General features: G+C 35.8%; 1 protein-coding gene and 1 long non-coding RNA gene across 5 annotated transcripts in view; one reads left to right on the forward strand and one right to left on the reverse strand.

The window, feature by feature from the left end:
* Positions 1-14,467, forward strand: part of LOC114230252 (uncharacterized) — a 275,275-nt gene that overhangs the window by 34,608 nt on the left and 226,200 nt on the right. The window lies entirely within an intron of this gene.
* The window catches only part of PNPT1 (polyribonucleotide nucleotidyltransferase 1), a 42,796-nt gene that overhangs the window by 25,684 nt on the left and 2,645 nt on the right, over positions 1-14,467 (reverse strand). Inside the window, exons 2-9 of one of the 2 annotated variants that reach the window (XM_008162111.3) lie at positions 11,419-11,479; positions 10,527-10,601; positions 9,761-9,866; positions 8,385-8,434; positions 7,322-7,385; positions 7,180-7,227; positions 6,181-6,294; positions 436-622 (exon numbers count right to left, since the gene is read on the reverse strand). In XM_008162111.3, the coding sequence (XP_008160333.2) occupies positions 436-622; positions 6,181-6,294; positions 7,180-7,227; positions 7,322-7,385; positions 8,385-8,434; positions 9,761-9,866; positions 10,527-10,601; positions 11,419-11,479 (705 nt within the window). The remainder of the gene's footprint in view (positions 1-435; positions 623-6,180; positions 6,295-7,179; positions 7,228-7,321; positions 7,386-8,384; positions 8,435-9,760; positions 9,867-10,526; positions 10,602-11,418; positions 11,480-14,467) is intronic. The other variant, XM_054728170.1, reaches the window with a different exon arrangement.

Below are 14,467 nucleotides of genomic sequence, written 5' to 3' on the forward strand. Positions count from 1 at the left end.
GAGGCATGTGTGGAAGGCAACCAATTGATGTGTCTCACTCACATCAATGTTTCTCTGTCTTTCACCCTCCCTCCTGCCCTTCCATTAAAAATCAGTGGAAAGAAATAATATATTCAGGTGAGGATTAACAAAACAAACAAACAAAACTAGCAGGGTGCTACCTGAGAAATACATGGACAGTGCTTCCATATGAAGTATTTTTCTGAGAGGAAATTAAATCTGGTGACATTTTGTTTCTTTTTTAAAAATCCTCACCTGAGGATATATTCACTAATTTTTAGAGAGAGAGAGAGAGAGAAACATTAATTGGTTGCCTGTCATATGCACTCTGACTGGGAATCGAACCCTCAACCTTCTGGTGGATGGGACAATGCTCCAATCAACTGAGCCACCCAGCCAGAGCTTTCACACTTTCTTTTGCACAGATGGTCTTACTTATGAGTGTATGTCACAATCTCTGGTGAAGGGGTAAATAACTTCTGAGGTGTCCTCTTGGTAATACCAATTTCTTTTACCAACTGCTGGATGCCCTGAATTATTTGTTGTGTATATTTTACTCCCACTTTGATAGCATGGCAAAAGTCCTGCTGTAAAACGTTCTCTGCAGAGGCCTCCAACATAACTAAAGAAGGAAAAAAAAAAAAAAAAAGATTGCTATTGAATATATTGCCAATATAACTTTTTCAAATAACATGACATGACATAAATTGTACAGCTCAATTTTATTAATGGTATATCCACCTTTTTTATACTTCCAAAATGTAAACAGCATTAAATGAATAAAGAAACATTGATATTTTAAGTTAGGTTTATATTCTTAAATTTAATGAGAGATTTTTCATACAAAATGAAACAGAAAAGAAAGTAAAGAAACTATACATACTTTTAAAAATAACATCTTGCCCTAGCTGGTTTGGCTCAGTGGATAGAGCATTGGCTTGGGGACCAAAGGGTTCCAGGTTCAATGCCAGTCAAGTTGCAAGCTCCTCCCTGGCCTGGGCCCTGGTCAGGGCGCGTGCAGGAGGCAACCAATCGATGTGTTCTTTCACATCGATGTTTCTTTCTGTCTTTCCCTCTCTCTTCCACTCTCTCTAAAAGATCAATAGAAAAATATACTCGGGTGAGGATTAACAACAACAACAAAAAACCCCCACAAACCACCATCTTTATTAGATATAATTCAAATACTATAAAATTCCACCTTTTAAAGTGTACAACTACACTGATTCTTAATATGTATTTCAAATGAAATTTTAAAGTATCAGCACAGTAGATGTCCAATAAATGTTTCTTGTTTAGAATTATTTGATATGAACTCCCACTTAATTCCTTCATTGTCATATTGTCTAATTCTTGCACAAGTGGGGAAATTTTTGTAGTGCAACTAAGCCAACTAGAGGACACCAGCTACTATCATAAAAAGGTTGCTTTTATGGTTTTGTAATAATAAAACTCCTAAGTACAACAGAGTGGCTCAAAGTAGGGGTTTTAGCATGGTATCTCACTAAAATCTTACTCAATTTTTGTTTCTACAAAACTGAATAGAATCCTGCCAACTTGTGTGTCATTTTTGACATCTCAACTTGCACAGTCAAAAGTCATATGCATAGGTACTATCATATCTAATAATCTAACCTCATCATGTTGTAATTAAGCTTTATTATTACATAAAAAGTCATTTCTATGGCTTCTAGGTGTAATCTAGAATGGGGAAAAAAATCTATGTGCTTTATATGTTGGAATTCCATGGGTCAATTGAAACAGTTCCATCAGACCTGTGAAGCTATAATAAAGATCTAACATTTGTGTCATTGTAGTCCTGGAAAGAGAGGAGAAAGATGGCAGGACTTAAAAGTACTGGGGGAAAAATAGCTAAAAACACCCAAATTTGGCAGACATAATCTACAGATTCAAGAAGCCGAGTAAACTGTACATAGGGTTATTCAAAGAAAGACACATAATTAAATTCCTGAAATTAAAGAAAAATATCTTGAAACTGGCCAGAGAAAAATGACACCTTACCCATATGGAGAAAGCAATTGAAATACCATGGAGGCCAGAGGAAATGTTAATATTTTTCAGATGCTGAAAGGAAAGAATTGTCAACCCAGAATTCTATACTCAGTGAAAATATTTAGGAATAAAGGGGAAATCAAAACTCTTACATGAAGAACTAAGAAAATTTGTCACCAGCAGACCTACCCTCTAAGAATGGCTAAAGGAAGTTCTCTAAACAGAAAGGAAATAATAAAGGAAGAAATCATGTTAAAAAAACACCATATTAAGAACATGTTAGGCAAAAATATGGGTAAATATACTTTTATTCTCTTGAGTTTTCTAAATTATGTTTGATGGCTGAGTCAAGAGCAAAAATTATATTAATGTCTGTTGTGGTTCTAAATGTAGAGGAGTATTAAAACAATTATATTATTAAGGGGGGGATGTAGAGGGAGATAAAGTTTCAATATGTCACTTGAGGCATGAAAAACCTTTCTCAATACCATAATACTGAGATGGTTGTATTCTTTTAGTCATCTGTACTCCCATTACATTCCCTCTCACTTTTGCAAAATTAAATTGGAGGTTTAAAAATGCACTTAACATATATAAATTATACCTCTATAAAATGGTTTATAAAAGAATATGAAAACTATAGTAAAGAAAATGTATATTCCTAAAATAAACTTTATTTTCAACAATTAAACTTTAAAATGTACAGGATGGTTTTGAATCATTCTCAGCTTCCCTCTAATTACTCAAGACGACCCTCTGATGGTTTATGCAGTCTTTAGAGTCGATTCTTTCAAAAAAATCCTTATAAGAACATTCCTTATAGTTTGGAGTGTGTAGATCTGTGTTGTCCAATATGGTAACTGCTGGCCCAATATGGCTCTTTCCATTTGATTAAAATTACGTAAAATATAATTCAGTTCTTCAGTCACTCTAGTTACAATATTACTAATCTTTCTGTGTATCCTAGCATTCACAGAAAGATTAGTGATATTATATGTGCCAGTTGAAAAAAAGGTATCTAAATGGCATTGTACAGAATAATGGCTACTGAAGTAATCTAGAAGCTGACAGCACAAGGAAATTATTCTTGCCCTGAAAGGTCATACCTTAAGGATTCTGATTACTCAGTATTTTAATAATGAAATAGTAGCAATTACTTTTTTATATCGCAGAAGTTCCATGACAGTGGTTTTTGATTTGGATCCAATATTAACTTTAACATGAAGATGGGACCAAATGTGTATTTGGTGTACCTTTATAAAAGCATAGAAAACTGGCTAAATATCTTCATGGGAACAGTGATACAAAAGTCATAGTATGGACGCTGGTCATTTCTGAAACCAGTCTCCTTACAGGTTGGTTCTGAATCATTCTCAGCTTCCCTCTAATTACTAAAGACTACCCTCTGATGGTTTATGCAGTCTTTAGAGCAGGTGTCCTCAAACTATGGCCCGCGGGCCACTTGCGGGTGTTTTTGCCGTTTTGTTTTTTTGCTTCAAAGTAAGATATGTGCAGTGTGCATAGGAATTTGTTCATAGTTTTTTTTAAACTATAGTCCGGCCCTCCAACGGTCTGAGGGACAGTGAACTGGCCCCCTGTTTAAAAAGTTTGAGGACCCCTGCTTTAGAGTCTCATTCTCCCATCTATAGAGCAACAGGTGAGAACAGCTAGCTGAAAGGCTGCCTATGGGATTTGTTTGGCATGCCATAGATACAGTAAACATCCTTAGTTCATTCCTCCAGTGTCTAGTTAAAATTAGAGGGGCTAAAACCTTAAGGCAGATAGAGGCTATATGACCATTTAGAAGTTTATTTTTTGTGTCTTAATGATAATAGCAGGTACTAATTGGATGCCTACTAGATACTAGGTATTATGCTGGGCACTTTACAAAACTTGACTCTAATCTTTACCACAATTCTGTAAAGTAGCCAGATCAATTTACTAACTGATATGGTAACTTTAAGCAAAAATAAAAATAAAAATTCAAATGTAGACCAAGTGAACTTTAAACAGTATCCAATACTTTGCTCAAGGCCCTTTTTGAGGTGCTCAAATATGATGTAGGGGTCATCTGTTATTCATGGATTCCTCAAATCTTTGGAATACTCTCCCTACATTGTGCTAGTTTTCCTATGAATCCCACTTTCTGGAGAAAGAATCCAAAAATCATCTTGCCCTGGTAGTCAAGTATGCAGTCACGTGTCACAGTCCTGTCCAATGTATTTTAAGTGTAAACTGCTATGTGGGGACTTAGGAGAAGGCTCCTTAAAAGGGAGGGTAACTCACTCAGCTGACACACACCTTTTTGCTATTCCCCTCCTTTTTCTTCCTTCTGCCCCTAAGTCCAATAAGTTGTCCAGAGCTCTGGTAGCCAGTTCATAAGCATGAAGGTAAGGGCCACACCTTGAGAATAGCAGAGCTGAAAGCTAGAAGGAATCTAAATTTCTTAAGCTGCTATAACTATCTTGGATTGACTTACCTTTGAATTTCTTTTACCTGAGAGAAAAATAAATTCCCATCCCAAGCCTTGTTACTTCATTTACCAACACAATCCCTAACTAATATGTAAATAACATACAACCCCTGTTACATGTGTTCTATCATATAATACCTAATTCCTTACTGACCCATAATCCAAAAGAAGCTACAAATGAGCTGTTTCACACGTTAATTTTACAAAAAAAGCACTAATAGTTTAATAGTTTATATTACATCAAGTATCATGTAGCAGACTAAACTGAGAAGAGACCTTAATTAATTTTTCCAAGGTAATATGGCTATCATATAGCAGAGGCTGGATTTCAAACCCAGCTCATTCTGACTATTAAAGCCCATTCTCCTTCAATAGAACGAGGCTCTAATTTTCATCCATGCATTTATGACATTTTGTTACAAGAAGTAGATGACCCAATGAATTCCTTCTATTTTGTTATTAGTTTTTAAATTTTTAAAAATTTTACATTTATCTTTATTGTTCAAAATATTACAGATGTCCCCCATCCAATATGTACCTACCCCTCCCAGGCCTTTCCCACACTATTGTCTGTGTCCATGGGCTATGCATATCTATATATATAGAGGTAATATGCTAATTGGTCCTAACAGTGTTCCAGTCACGACCAGAGTACAGGCAGGAGCTGGTGGGTGGGGACGGGGGCGGGGACTTCCGCCCCCAGCACAGGCGCACACAGGCCTGCCCAGCACTAACATCACACAGACTCGGAGGCAGAGGCCACTTCCGACAGAGGCACATGCAGGCAGGAGCTGCTGGACAGGGACGGGGACGGGGACTTGCGCCACCAGGACATGAGGCTGTTGCTGGGGGCGGCCCCATGGCAGAGGCGTGCGCAGGCCTGCGGCGCTGCCGGGCCGGGGGGGGCGGGAGGGGGTGTCAGGACAGGGGCGGGGCCTCAGCAGAGAGCTCTCAGCACACCTGTGCCAGGCTCTGAAGGCATGGAGAGGAAGGAAGAGCACATAGGCAGTTAGAGGGTTTAGGCCAGGAGGCGAGAGGAGTTAGGGCCATCAGGCCAGCAGGGGAGCAGTTAGGGGCATCAGGCAGGCAGGAGAGCAGTTAGGGGCATCAGGCAGGCAGGTGAGTGCTTAGGAGCCAGTGGTTCTGGATTGCGAGAGGGATCCCAGATTGGAGAGGGTGCAGGCCAGGCTGAGGGACCCCCAAACCCCCTGTACACAAATTTTGTGCACCGGGCCACTAGTATACATATAAGTTCCCCAGTTAATCTCTTCCCCGAGCCTCTTACGCCTGTTTATTACTAGTTTTTCACATCAGAAATAGTTCACCACCTTCTCAGAGGATATAAAAACAGGCTTAGAATGACTGAATTAGTTAAATTAACATATTTAAACTAATAAAATAATTTATTATCAGATTTAGAATTTTAATTTATAATGGATTATCAATTTAAAAATAATTACTAAAATTATCTTGTTAAGGATTTTTCTATATTTCAAAGTTGTTTAACATTCTATAATTTTAGCTATTGTCTGATGAGGCAAGAGCACTACCAAATAAGGCAGCCATAAAACAAAACAAAAATCCTTATGACTAACAAAAAACACATACAAAAAAAAAAAGAGTTTAAATGCATCTTTAAGAAGCAATAACTCCTAAGTAAAACCCACAAGAAATTTAGTACTTAAACTACTTACCAATTTGACTTTTAGATGCTCCAGCAACCACTAAATTTAAAGTACTGGAAGACATTTCTTTTCGTGTTGGGTTAACAACACATTCTCCATCAATTATTCCTATTCGTACTGCCCCTAAAATATATTAAAACATTGGCAGCTGTTTAAAAAAACTCAGTTTTCAAGACATTAGTCCAGTAATGGTCTTAATCCCTGTCTTTAATTGTGACATAATAAAGTCCATTATTTCTACCATGGTATTTAAGGCCCAAAGAGCATCCCACCCCACCCTACTTTCCTGCCTCACTGAATCACTCTTGAGTTGCTCAAATATACAGTTTCTTCCACACCTATGTGATTATGCTCATGCTCTTCTCCTGGTCTAGACTTTTACTTTCTCCAAGGCAAATGCTTACCATATGATCCTTCTAATCAGCTTAAAAGTTGACTACTCTGAGAAGCTCCTTGACAGCCTTACCTTAGAAGACTAAACACACTCTTCTCTATCCTTTTCTTAGCACTCTGACTTCACATTATAAATAATTATTTGTTTCCCAAGAATTGCCTCATTTGTCTTTGAATTGCTAGTGCCTATTCTGCCTTTGTGCCTTTAGTACTTAGCTCAGCATCTGGAATTTAGGACACTCAATAATTACTCCATGAATCATTTTTATCCTACATGATTAAAACTTGTAAGAGCTGTAAATTACAAACATGTTTGTTTTTATCTTGAATGGGTATGTACTCTGACAATTTCCCAGTCACAAAGAAAAGTCCTCAAACAGAAGAGGCAACTAAGAAGTATCTAGGGACACAAAATCTCTAACATCCTAAGACTGCTATCAGAAACAAAATCCAAGGCAAGGATGAAAATGGCAAAAAGAGCTGAAAGAAGTTTTAGAATGTCATCTAATTCAAGATAATAATAGGTAATAAATTGGAGCCAATAAATCTAGGCCCTTGCTCACTAGTATTTTCCTGGAAAATCATAAATGTTTCTTATTTCAAATCCTAACTTACCAATAGGTCCATTCCAAGGAATATCTGATAATGAGAGGGCTGCAGAAGCTTAAAAAAATAAAAAAATAAGAGCTGAAATAAAAATATTTCATTGCTTTTAAAAAAATCAAGTGATAATTTTGATCTCTATTTTTATACTTACCACCATTAATTGCTAGGACATCAGGTTCATTAACACCATCTACTGCTAACAAATTACAAAGAACCTGGTACAAGGGAAAAAATTCAAAGCACTTAACAAAATATACTTGATTTGGGAGGATTATCATTTCTGTTAACATCTTAGCCTAAAACATAGGAGCACTAAATGATTAAAAGCATGGGCTTTGTAGTCAAATCCCTTAATTCTATTATCACTAACTACATGCTTGACCATGGGCAAATTACTTAAATTAAACTTTAAAAGTTTCCTCATCTTTAAAAGAAAAAATAATTGTATCTTCCTAAAAGGTTTTTATGAAAATTAATGGAAATATTGTGTGTAAAGTATTCAACAAATGTTAGCTATTTCTATTACATAAAAATATTGTTATCTCTTGTTCACAAGCACAGACAAAACAACCCAATGAATTACTTTACACTACAATAATATACCTATGTCTTATACTTAAGAAAATAATTTCTTGAGGCAGTTACATCCTTGCAAAAGCATATTTACAAGGCATATTTATTTTTATCAAATAAATAAAAAACTGTAGTTAATTAAAGTATTTCAGTCATTCTGAAAGAAAATATTCAGAAAGTATTAAAATATAATTAAGTAGAGGTTTAGAAGACTCAGTAATAAAAATAAGTAATAAAAACTGGTTATGTTGATTGTCCTAGCCTCTGTTACTAATATGACCTACAAGGCCCAAATTGATCTGCCCCCACCAATCTCAATCACTCTAAACTTTCAAACTCACCAATTTCTTTTTTGCCTCAGGGCTTGTGTGTTTCCCATTCCATCTGCCTGGAATGCTTTCCCTACACTCCTGGGTTGGCTAACTCCTATTAATAATTCAGGTATCAGCTTAAATTGACACTGATTAAATATTAGCTTTATAAAATTATGTTTAAAAAAATTTAATGTAAAATGTAGTAGCATCACCAAAAATTCTTATTTTGTATTCTTTATATAATATTTAGTCAATAAGTATTATAGAAATTCATTAAATAATTTTAGATTGATCTGGAAATAAATAACCTAAAGGAGACCACCCTACCTGTGTATCATAAAAGTAGCCAGCTGGAAAAAGAGGTCTAATCGAACGGTCTGCCAATAAAGAGAGAAAAGATATTAAATAGTAGCTTTACAGTTCAAAATGTTTCCCCTATTAAACCTCAGGCTAAAAAATAATATAGTTAGCTGTTCAATAGGTAAAAAAACAAAACCAAACCACCACAAAAAACCCTTGGACTGATTTACTGAAAAGGACAAAGATAAATGTCAGTGCTTCAATTAATACACACCAGGCCCTAACAACAAAAAATTAGCAAAGTAGGAACACTCAAATCTAAAACTGGGCAGCAGCTTTTAATTTCATTAGGTATCAGTTCATAATATAAGCAGAGGAAAGAGACTTACGAACAACAGACCAAAAGAAAATCCTGCCTTAGTATTCTGTCTGATGAATACATATAAATATACATAAACGAGCAATTTCTGGGTAGGAGAACTATAAAATACAAGCAATCCACAATATTTAAAGATGTCAAAGATTTCAGGGATCCAGGTGAGAGTTAAAGGAGGCTTGGCAATGGAAGTGGAAGATTAGAAAGACTGAGAAATAATTAATTGGATTTGGTTGAAAATGTGGTCAAGGATGAATCCCAAGATTTTGGCTTGTGTTATACGTAAGAAGAAGGGTAACTTCATTAACTTTCTATCTTTTATTATAATCTGTTATACATGCAAAAATATTATTTGTATATATGCAACTTAAAGAATAATAATTAAAGCTTATATACCCTTTATGTCACTTGAAAAAAAAAGTACATACTAATACATTTGAAGCCTGTGAGCTCCCCTCTATGATCTCATCCTCCCATCATTCTCCATAAAAGTAACCACTATCCTGAATTTTGTCTAATCTTGCCTTTGCTTTTCTTTGTTGTATGTACCATATATGTATCTATTCTTAAACAAAACAGTGATTGGTTTTATGTGGTTTTGAACTTGACGTTTATTCTGTTTGGGGTTCATTAAGCTTCTTCAATCCAAAGACTGATAGTGTTAATAAAATTTTGTAAAAACTTCGGGAAAGAAAGGATGCCAAAGATTTGAAAAATTACAGACATTTTCAGTAGTTAATGAATATAATGCTTTTAAGAATTACTATGTTAAACATAAAAATGAAAATTACTAGGGATAGATTCAACAGAGTTGAGGCATGAGCCATGGAATTTATATACTCAATAGAACTCATTCATTTAGTCAACAAATATTTATTGAATGCCTATTTTGTGCCAGGCAGTATACTGGGTCCAAGGGATGTAATGAAAGAAAACTTAAGAGATATTGTAGAGCACAGATGAAAGAGATGCTAAAACAGGACTAACAGAGAGGGTTAATGCCTCTATTTTTTTTTTTTAATCTTACCTATTACCCTACTTGTAAGTATTTCTTTATCAGAAGATCCAATCTCTCTTCTAAGATAGTTTGTGGGAATTCTACCTGCTGCAGCAGCCTTCTGTCTATAGTCAACCTGAAGTAATAATGAAAACAAAAACAAAAAACAAAGTTCATTTGACTGCTTTTTGTAGTAAGAACTATTAAGATGACGCTAATTCGCCTGAGGTTGTAAACAACATATTCCAGACTAAGAGTGGAGAATATTTTATTTATTTTTAGAGTTTTGCATCACTTAGGCAAAGGAGAGGTGATAGAAATGTTTCAGCAAATTGAGTTTTAAAAGCCTTCCATTACTCCTCACAGTAGCTTATTCTAGTCAAGTCAAACATTTTCTTTTTTGTATCCACTCTAACTGCATCCCCCTTTTCATAATAGAGGGAAGCCATAAAATCCTAATGAACTTTTCACTTTTCAGCAAACATAAACTTGCAGACTCATACTGAAGAGAATCCTATAAAAGCAATGCATTCAGTGTACTCATCAAAGTACTCATGTACTTCCACTGTTCCTGTCAACTTTTGAACATGGACATTCTAAAGTATGCTAACTACTAATATAAGAATTGGTTATGAAGCAATCAGTTTAAATTCTTTTAATTACTTAGTATCAAACAACTAAGGAAAATCCTTTTTGTCGGAAGTTTACATTTTGCACTTACTAGTCACTGAACAAAAATATTACAAATTCTACATTTATGTTATATTATAGTTCAGGCAAATCAGCAAATACTTACCACCAAAGGCAAGAACTGGGAAGGTGAAGGTTTTGTTTTACTGACTGCTGTGACCATCACCGCAGTGTCACCTGACTTAGTTAAAAATAAACAACACTAGTAAATTCCTTTAAAATCAGATATTAACATATAAGTAGTGACTAAATGAATCCTCACTCCAGTTAAACCCAAGTAAAGAGAACTGTTATCTCTTGACCTAATGACAATGAAAACAATTATTCACAAGTAGTCCAATCTTGATCCCTTCTGCATGATCATATTCTCTATTAGAACAGTCATTGAGCTTTTTTCAAAAGCAATATAACTAAAAGGAACAAGACTCACCCAATCCTTTTTCTACTTCTTAAGAGGAAATTTAGGCTACCCATAAAGAAAAACATCCCAAGTATTACTACTAAAGAAACAAGAAAAATTACTTTCTCTACAAAAGCATTATAGAAGTTATTTATAGAATAGATAAATAAGTTCGGAAGAGATCTTAAAGGTCATTTAGTATATCCTGCCCTCTGACTCCCTGGTTATCTAGAATGGTTCTGACACTAGAAATGGTATGAATAAATTTCCAATGCCACAATTCTAAAAAGTTATATGACGTAAAAACATTTAGTACCAGTCTCCATAACAATTTTTAAGATGAAAACGTAGCCCTGGCCAGTATGGCTCAGTTGGTTGGAGCATAGTCCCGTGCATGAAAGAGTCCAGAGTTTGATTCCCAGTCAGGCTACATACCCAGGTTGCAGGTTCAATCCCTGGTTGGGGCATGTATGGGAGGGAACCGACTGATGTTACTCTCTCGCATGGGTGGTTTTTTCTTTATCTCCCCCCTCCCTAAAATCAATAAAAAAACATATCCTTGGGTGAGGATGAAAATGCAAAAAACTGGACTTTTTACCTGTACTACAGCAGAGCCATCTGCAAATCTGGCCAGTTTTCCAGAGGATATTTCCAGTTTTCTGTTTAAAAAATAAAAATTCAATATAAAAGAACTTAAGTCATCAATATAATTCGCAGCTTAGTATAACATAATCAAAGATTCTAATGAGCAAACTAAAGGTTACCAAACCCCACATGACCCCACCCAGCAAACAAAAAAGGGATAGAGTTCATAATCATTATTAAAAGTACAAAGGGGGGAAAAAGTACAAAGGGAATTTAAGAGCTGTGTAAGGAAAAATATAGAAACCAAGGCACAGGAGTAATCTGAATGTAAGTATTTTGGGGGATACAGAAGCTTACTTCTTAGATGCTAATTCCCATTTACTACCTTAGTTTAGTCTCTTTTCATTCCTTTCCTGTTGACTAAAGCAGTTTGGATCATTTCCCTACTTAAAATCCTTTAAAATTTCCCCATTGCTTTATATTCCAAAAACTGCCTACAGAGACCTTCAAACCTTCAAATTTAACAGTGGTGCCAAAGACAAGTCAATGGGCGAAAGAACAGTCTTTTCAACCAATGGTGCTGGACAACTGGATATCCATACGCAAAGATGTTAATAAAGTTGGACCCTTTCCTCATACTATGAATAAAAATTAATTCAAAACCTGAGTATGAAAGCTAAAACTATAAAATTTGTAAGAAAAATAATAGAAGTCTTCTTTTATATGACATCAAAAGCACAAGTGACAAAAGAAAAAACAGATAAACTGAACATCAAAATTAAAAACTTTCATGCTTCATATGATATCATCAAGAAAGTAAAAGAAAGGGGGGAGATGTTGATAATTGGGGAGACTATGCATGTGGAGGGCAGGGCATAAATGGGAAATTTCCTTCAATTTTGCTGTCAAAGTAATACTGCTCTAAAAAATAAAATCTATTAAAAAAAAAAAAAACCTGAAAGAAAATCCACAGGGAAAATAGCTGCAAATCATATATGTGATAAGGGACTTGTATCTAGGATATGTAAAGAATTCTCACAACTCAACAATAAAAAGACAACCCAACTTAAAAAACTGGCATAGGATTTGAATAGATGTCTCTCCAAAGAAGATTTACAAATGGCCAATAAGTGCATGACAATATGCTCAAAATCATTAGCCATCAGGGAAATGCAAATCAAAACCACAATGAGATACTACTTCACCACAATGAGATATTACTTCATATCTATTAGGATTATGTTGGTGAGGATGTGGAGAAACTGGAATCCTCATGTACTGCTGATGAAAATGTAAAATGGTGCACTTGCTTTGGGAAAAAATCTGGCAATTCCTCAAAAAGTTAAACACAGACATATGACCCAGCAACTCTACTCATAGGTATATACCTAAGAGAAATGAAAACATATAGCTATGCAAACATTTGCATATGAACATTCATAGCAGCATCTACACTAATAAAAGAGAAAGATGCAAATAGACCATACCTCCACTACACCCACCACCCAATCAGGAGTGAGCATGCAAATTAACCCAACAAAACGGCGGGTTAATTTGCATACACAGGCACGGAGTGAAAACTGAAGGCTCTGCCCGAGTGAAGACTGAAGACTGAAGGCTCTGCTGCAGCCCGGGTCCCGGGTGCCAGAGGAAAACTGGAGCCAGCAGCCAGGGGAAGGAAGGCCTATTGCACGAATCTTCGTGCAACAGGCCTCTAGGTATTCATAATAGCCTCAAAATGGAAAAAGCCGAATTGTCTATCAACTGATGAATGAATAAACAAAATGTGGTATAATGTATACAATGGAATATTATTCAGCCATTAAAAAATGAAGTACTGCCAAAACCGGTTTGGCTCAGTGGATAGAGCGTCGGCCTGCGGACTGAAGGGTCCCGGGTTTGATTCCGGTCGGGGGCATGTGCCTTGGTTGCGGGCACATCTCCAGTGGGGGGTGTGCAGGAGGCAGCTGGTCGATGTTTCTCTCTCATCGATGTTTCTAGCTTTCTGTCCCTCTCCCTTCCTCTCTGTAAAAAATCAATAAAATATATATAAAACAGCGGTCGCCAACAGGTGGTCCGTGGACCACTGTGGTCCCTGAGGTCTGAAAGGTTGTCGACCGCTGCATTAAAAAAAAAAAAAAAAATGAAGTACTAATATATGTTACAATGTGGATAAGCCTTGGAAACATTATGCTAAGTGAAAGAAGGTAGTCACAAATGACCATATATCATTTGATTTCATTTATAGGAAATGCCCAGAATAGGCAAATCCATAGAGACAGAAAGCAGATTATTAATTGCTGAGGGCTGTGGGGTCTGGGAACAAATGGGAAATTACTGCTAATGGATAAGAGATTTATTTTTTTAGTTGATGAAAGTGTTTTAAAATTGATTATGGTGATGGTCACAAATCTCTATTAATGCATTAAAAACCATTGAATTGTACATTCTAAATGGGTAAATTGTATGTATGGGAATTATATCTTGATAAAGCTATCTTATATACTGGGGTGGGTAAAAGTAGGTTTACAGTTGTAATACAAATAAATAATACAATAACTAATAATATAAGAATAAACTGTTTCATGTACTCACAACTGTAAACCTACTTTGCCCATCTCTGTGCATGAAATAGGCAGCATTGTCAGCATTATTTCCCAGATTCTGCAGAGAGTACAAAAAGAGGTCACTGAGGGCTTGAAAGAGAGCAGTAAAACTTGTCAGAGCCCTAATTCATAAAAGTATTGTGAAGTCAACCAACTCAGTGATTCCTGAAGATACTTAGGAAGATGTTCAGACCCATGAAACATTCTATCATAGTACACACACACACACACACACACACCCACACACACACACACCCAGTGGCTTCTGTGAATTGGACCTGGCTGGCTATATGGGAACTATATGGGAAGGAGATTTTTGAGCTTTTTATTTATTTTTTTTTTTTATTATTATTTTTTTTTAATATATTTTATTGATTTTTCACAGAGAGGAAGGGAGAGGGATAGAGAGTTAGAAACATCGATGAGAGAGAAACATCGATCAGCTGCCTCCTGCAC

The sequence above is a fragment of the Eptesicus fuscus genome, chromosome 16 (assembly GCF_027574615.1).
Source record: "Eptesicus fuscus isolate TK198812 chromosome 16, DD_ASM_mEF_20220401, whole genome shotgun sequence".
NCBI classification, from domain to species: Eukaryota; Metazoa; Chordata; class Mammalia; order Chiroptera; family Vespertilionidae; genus Eptesicus; species Eptesicus fuscus.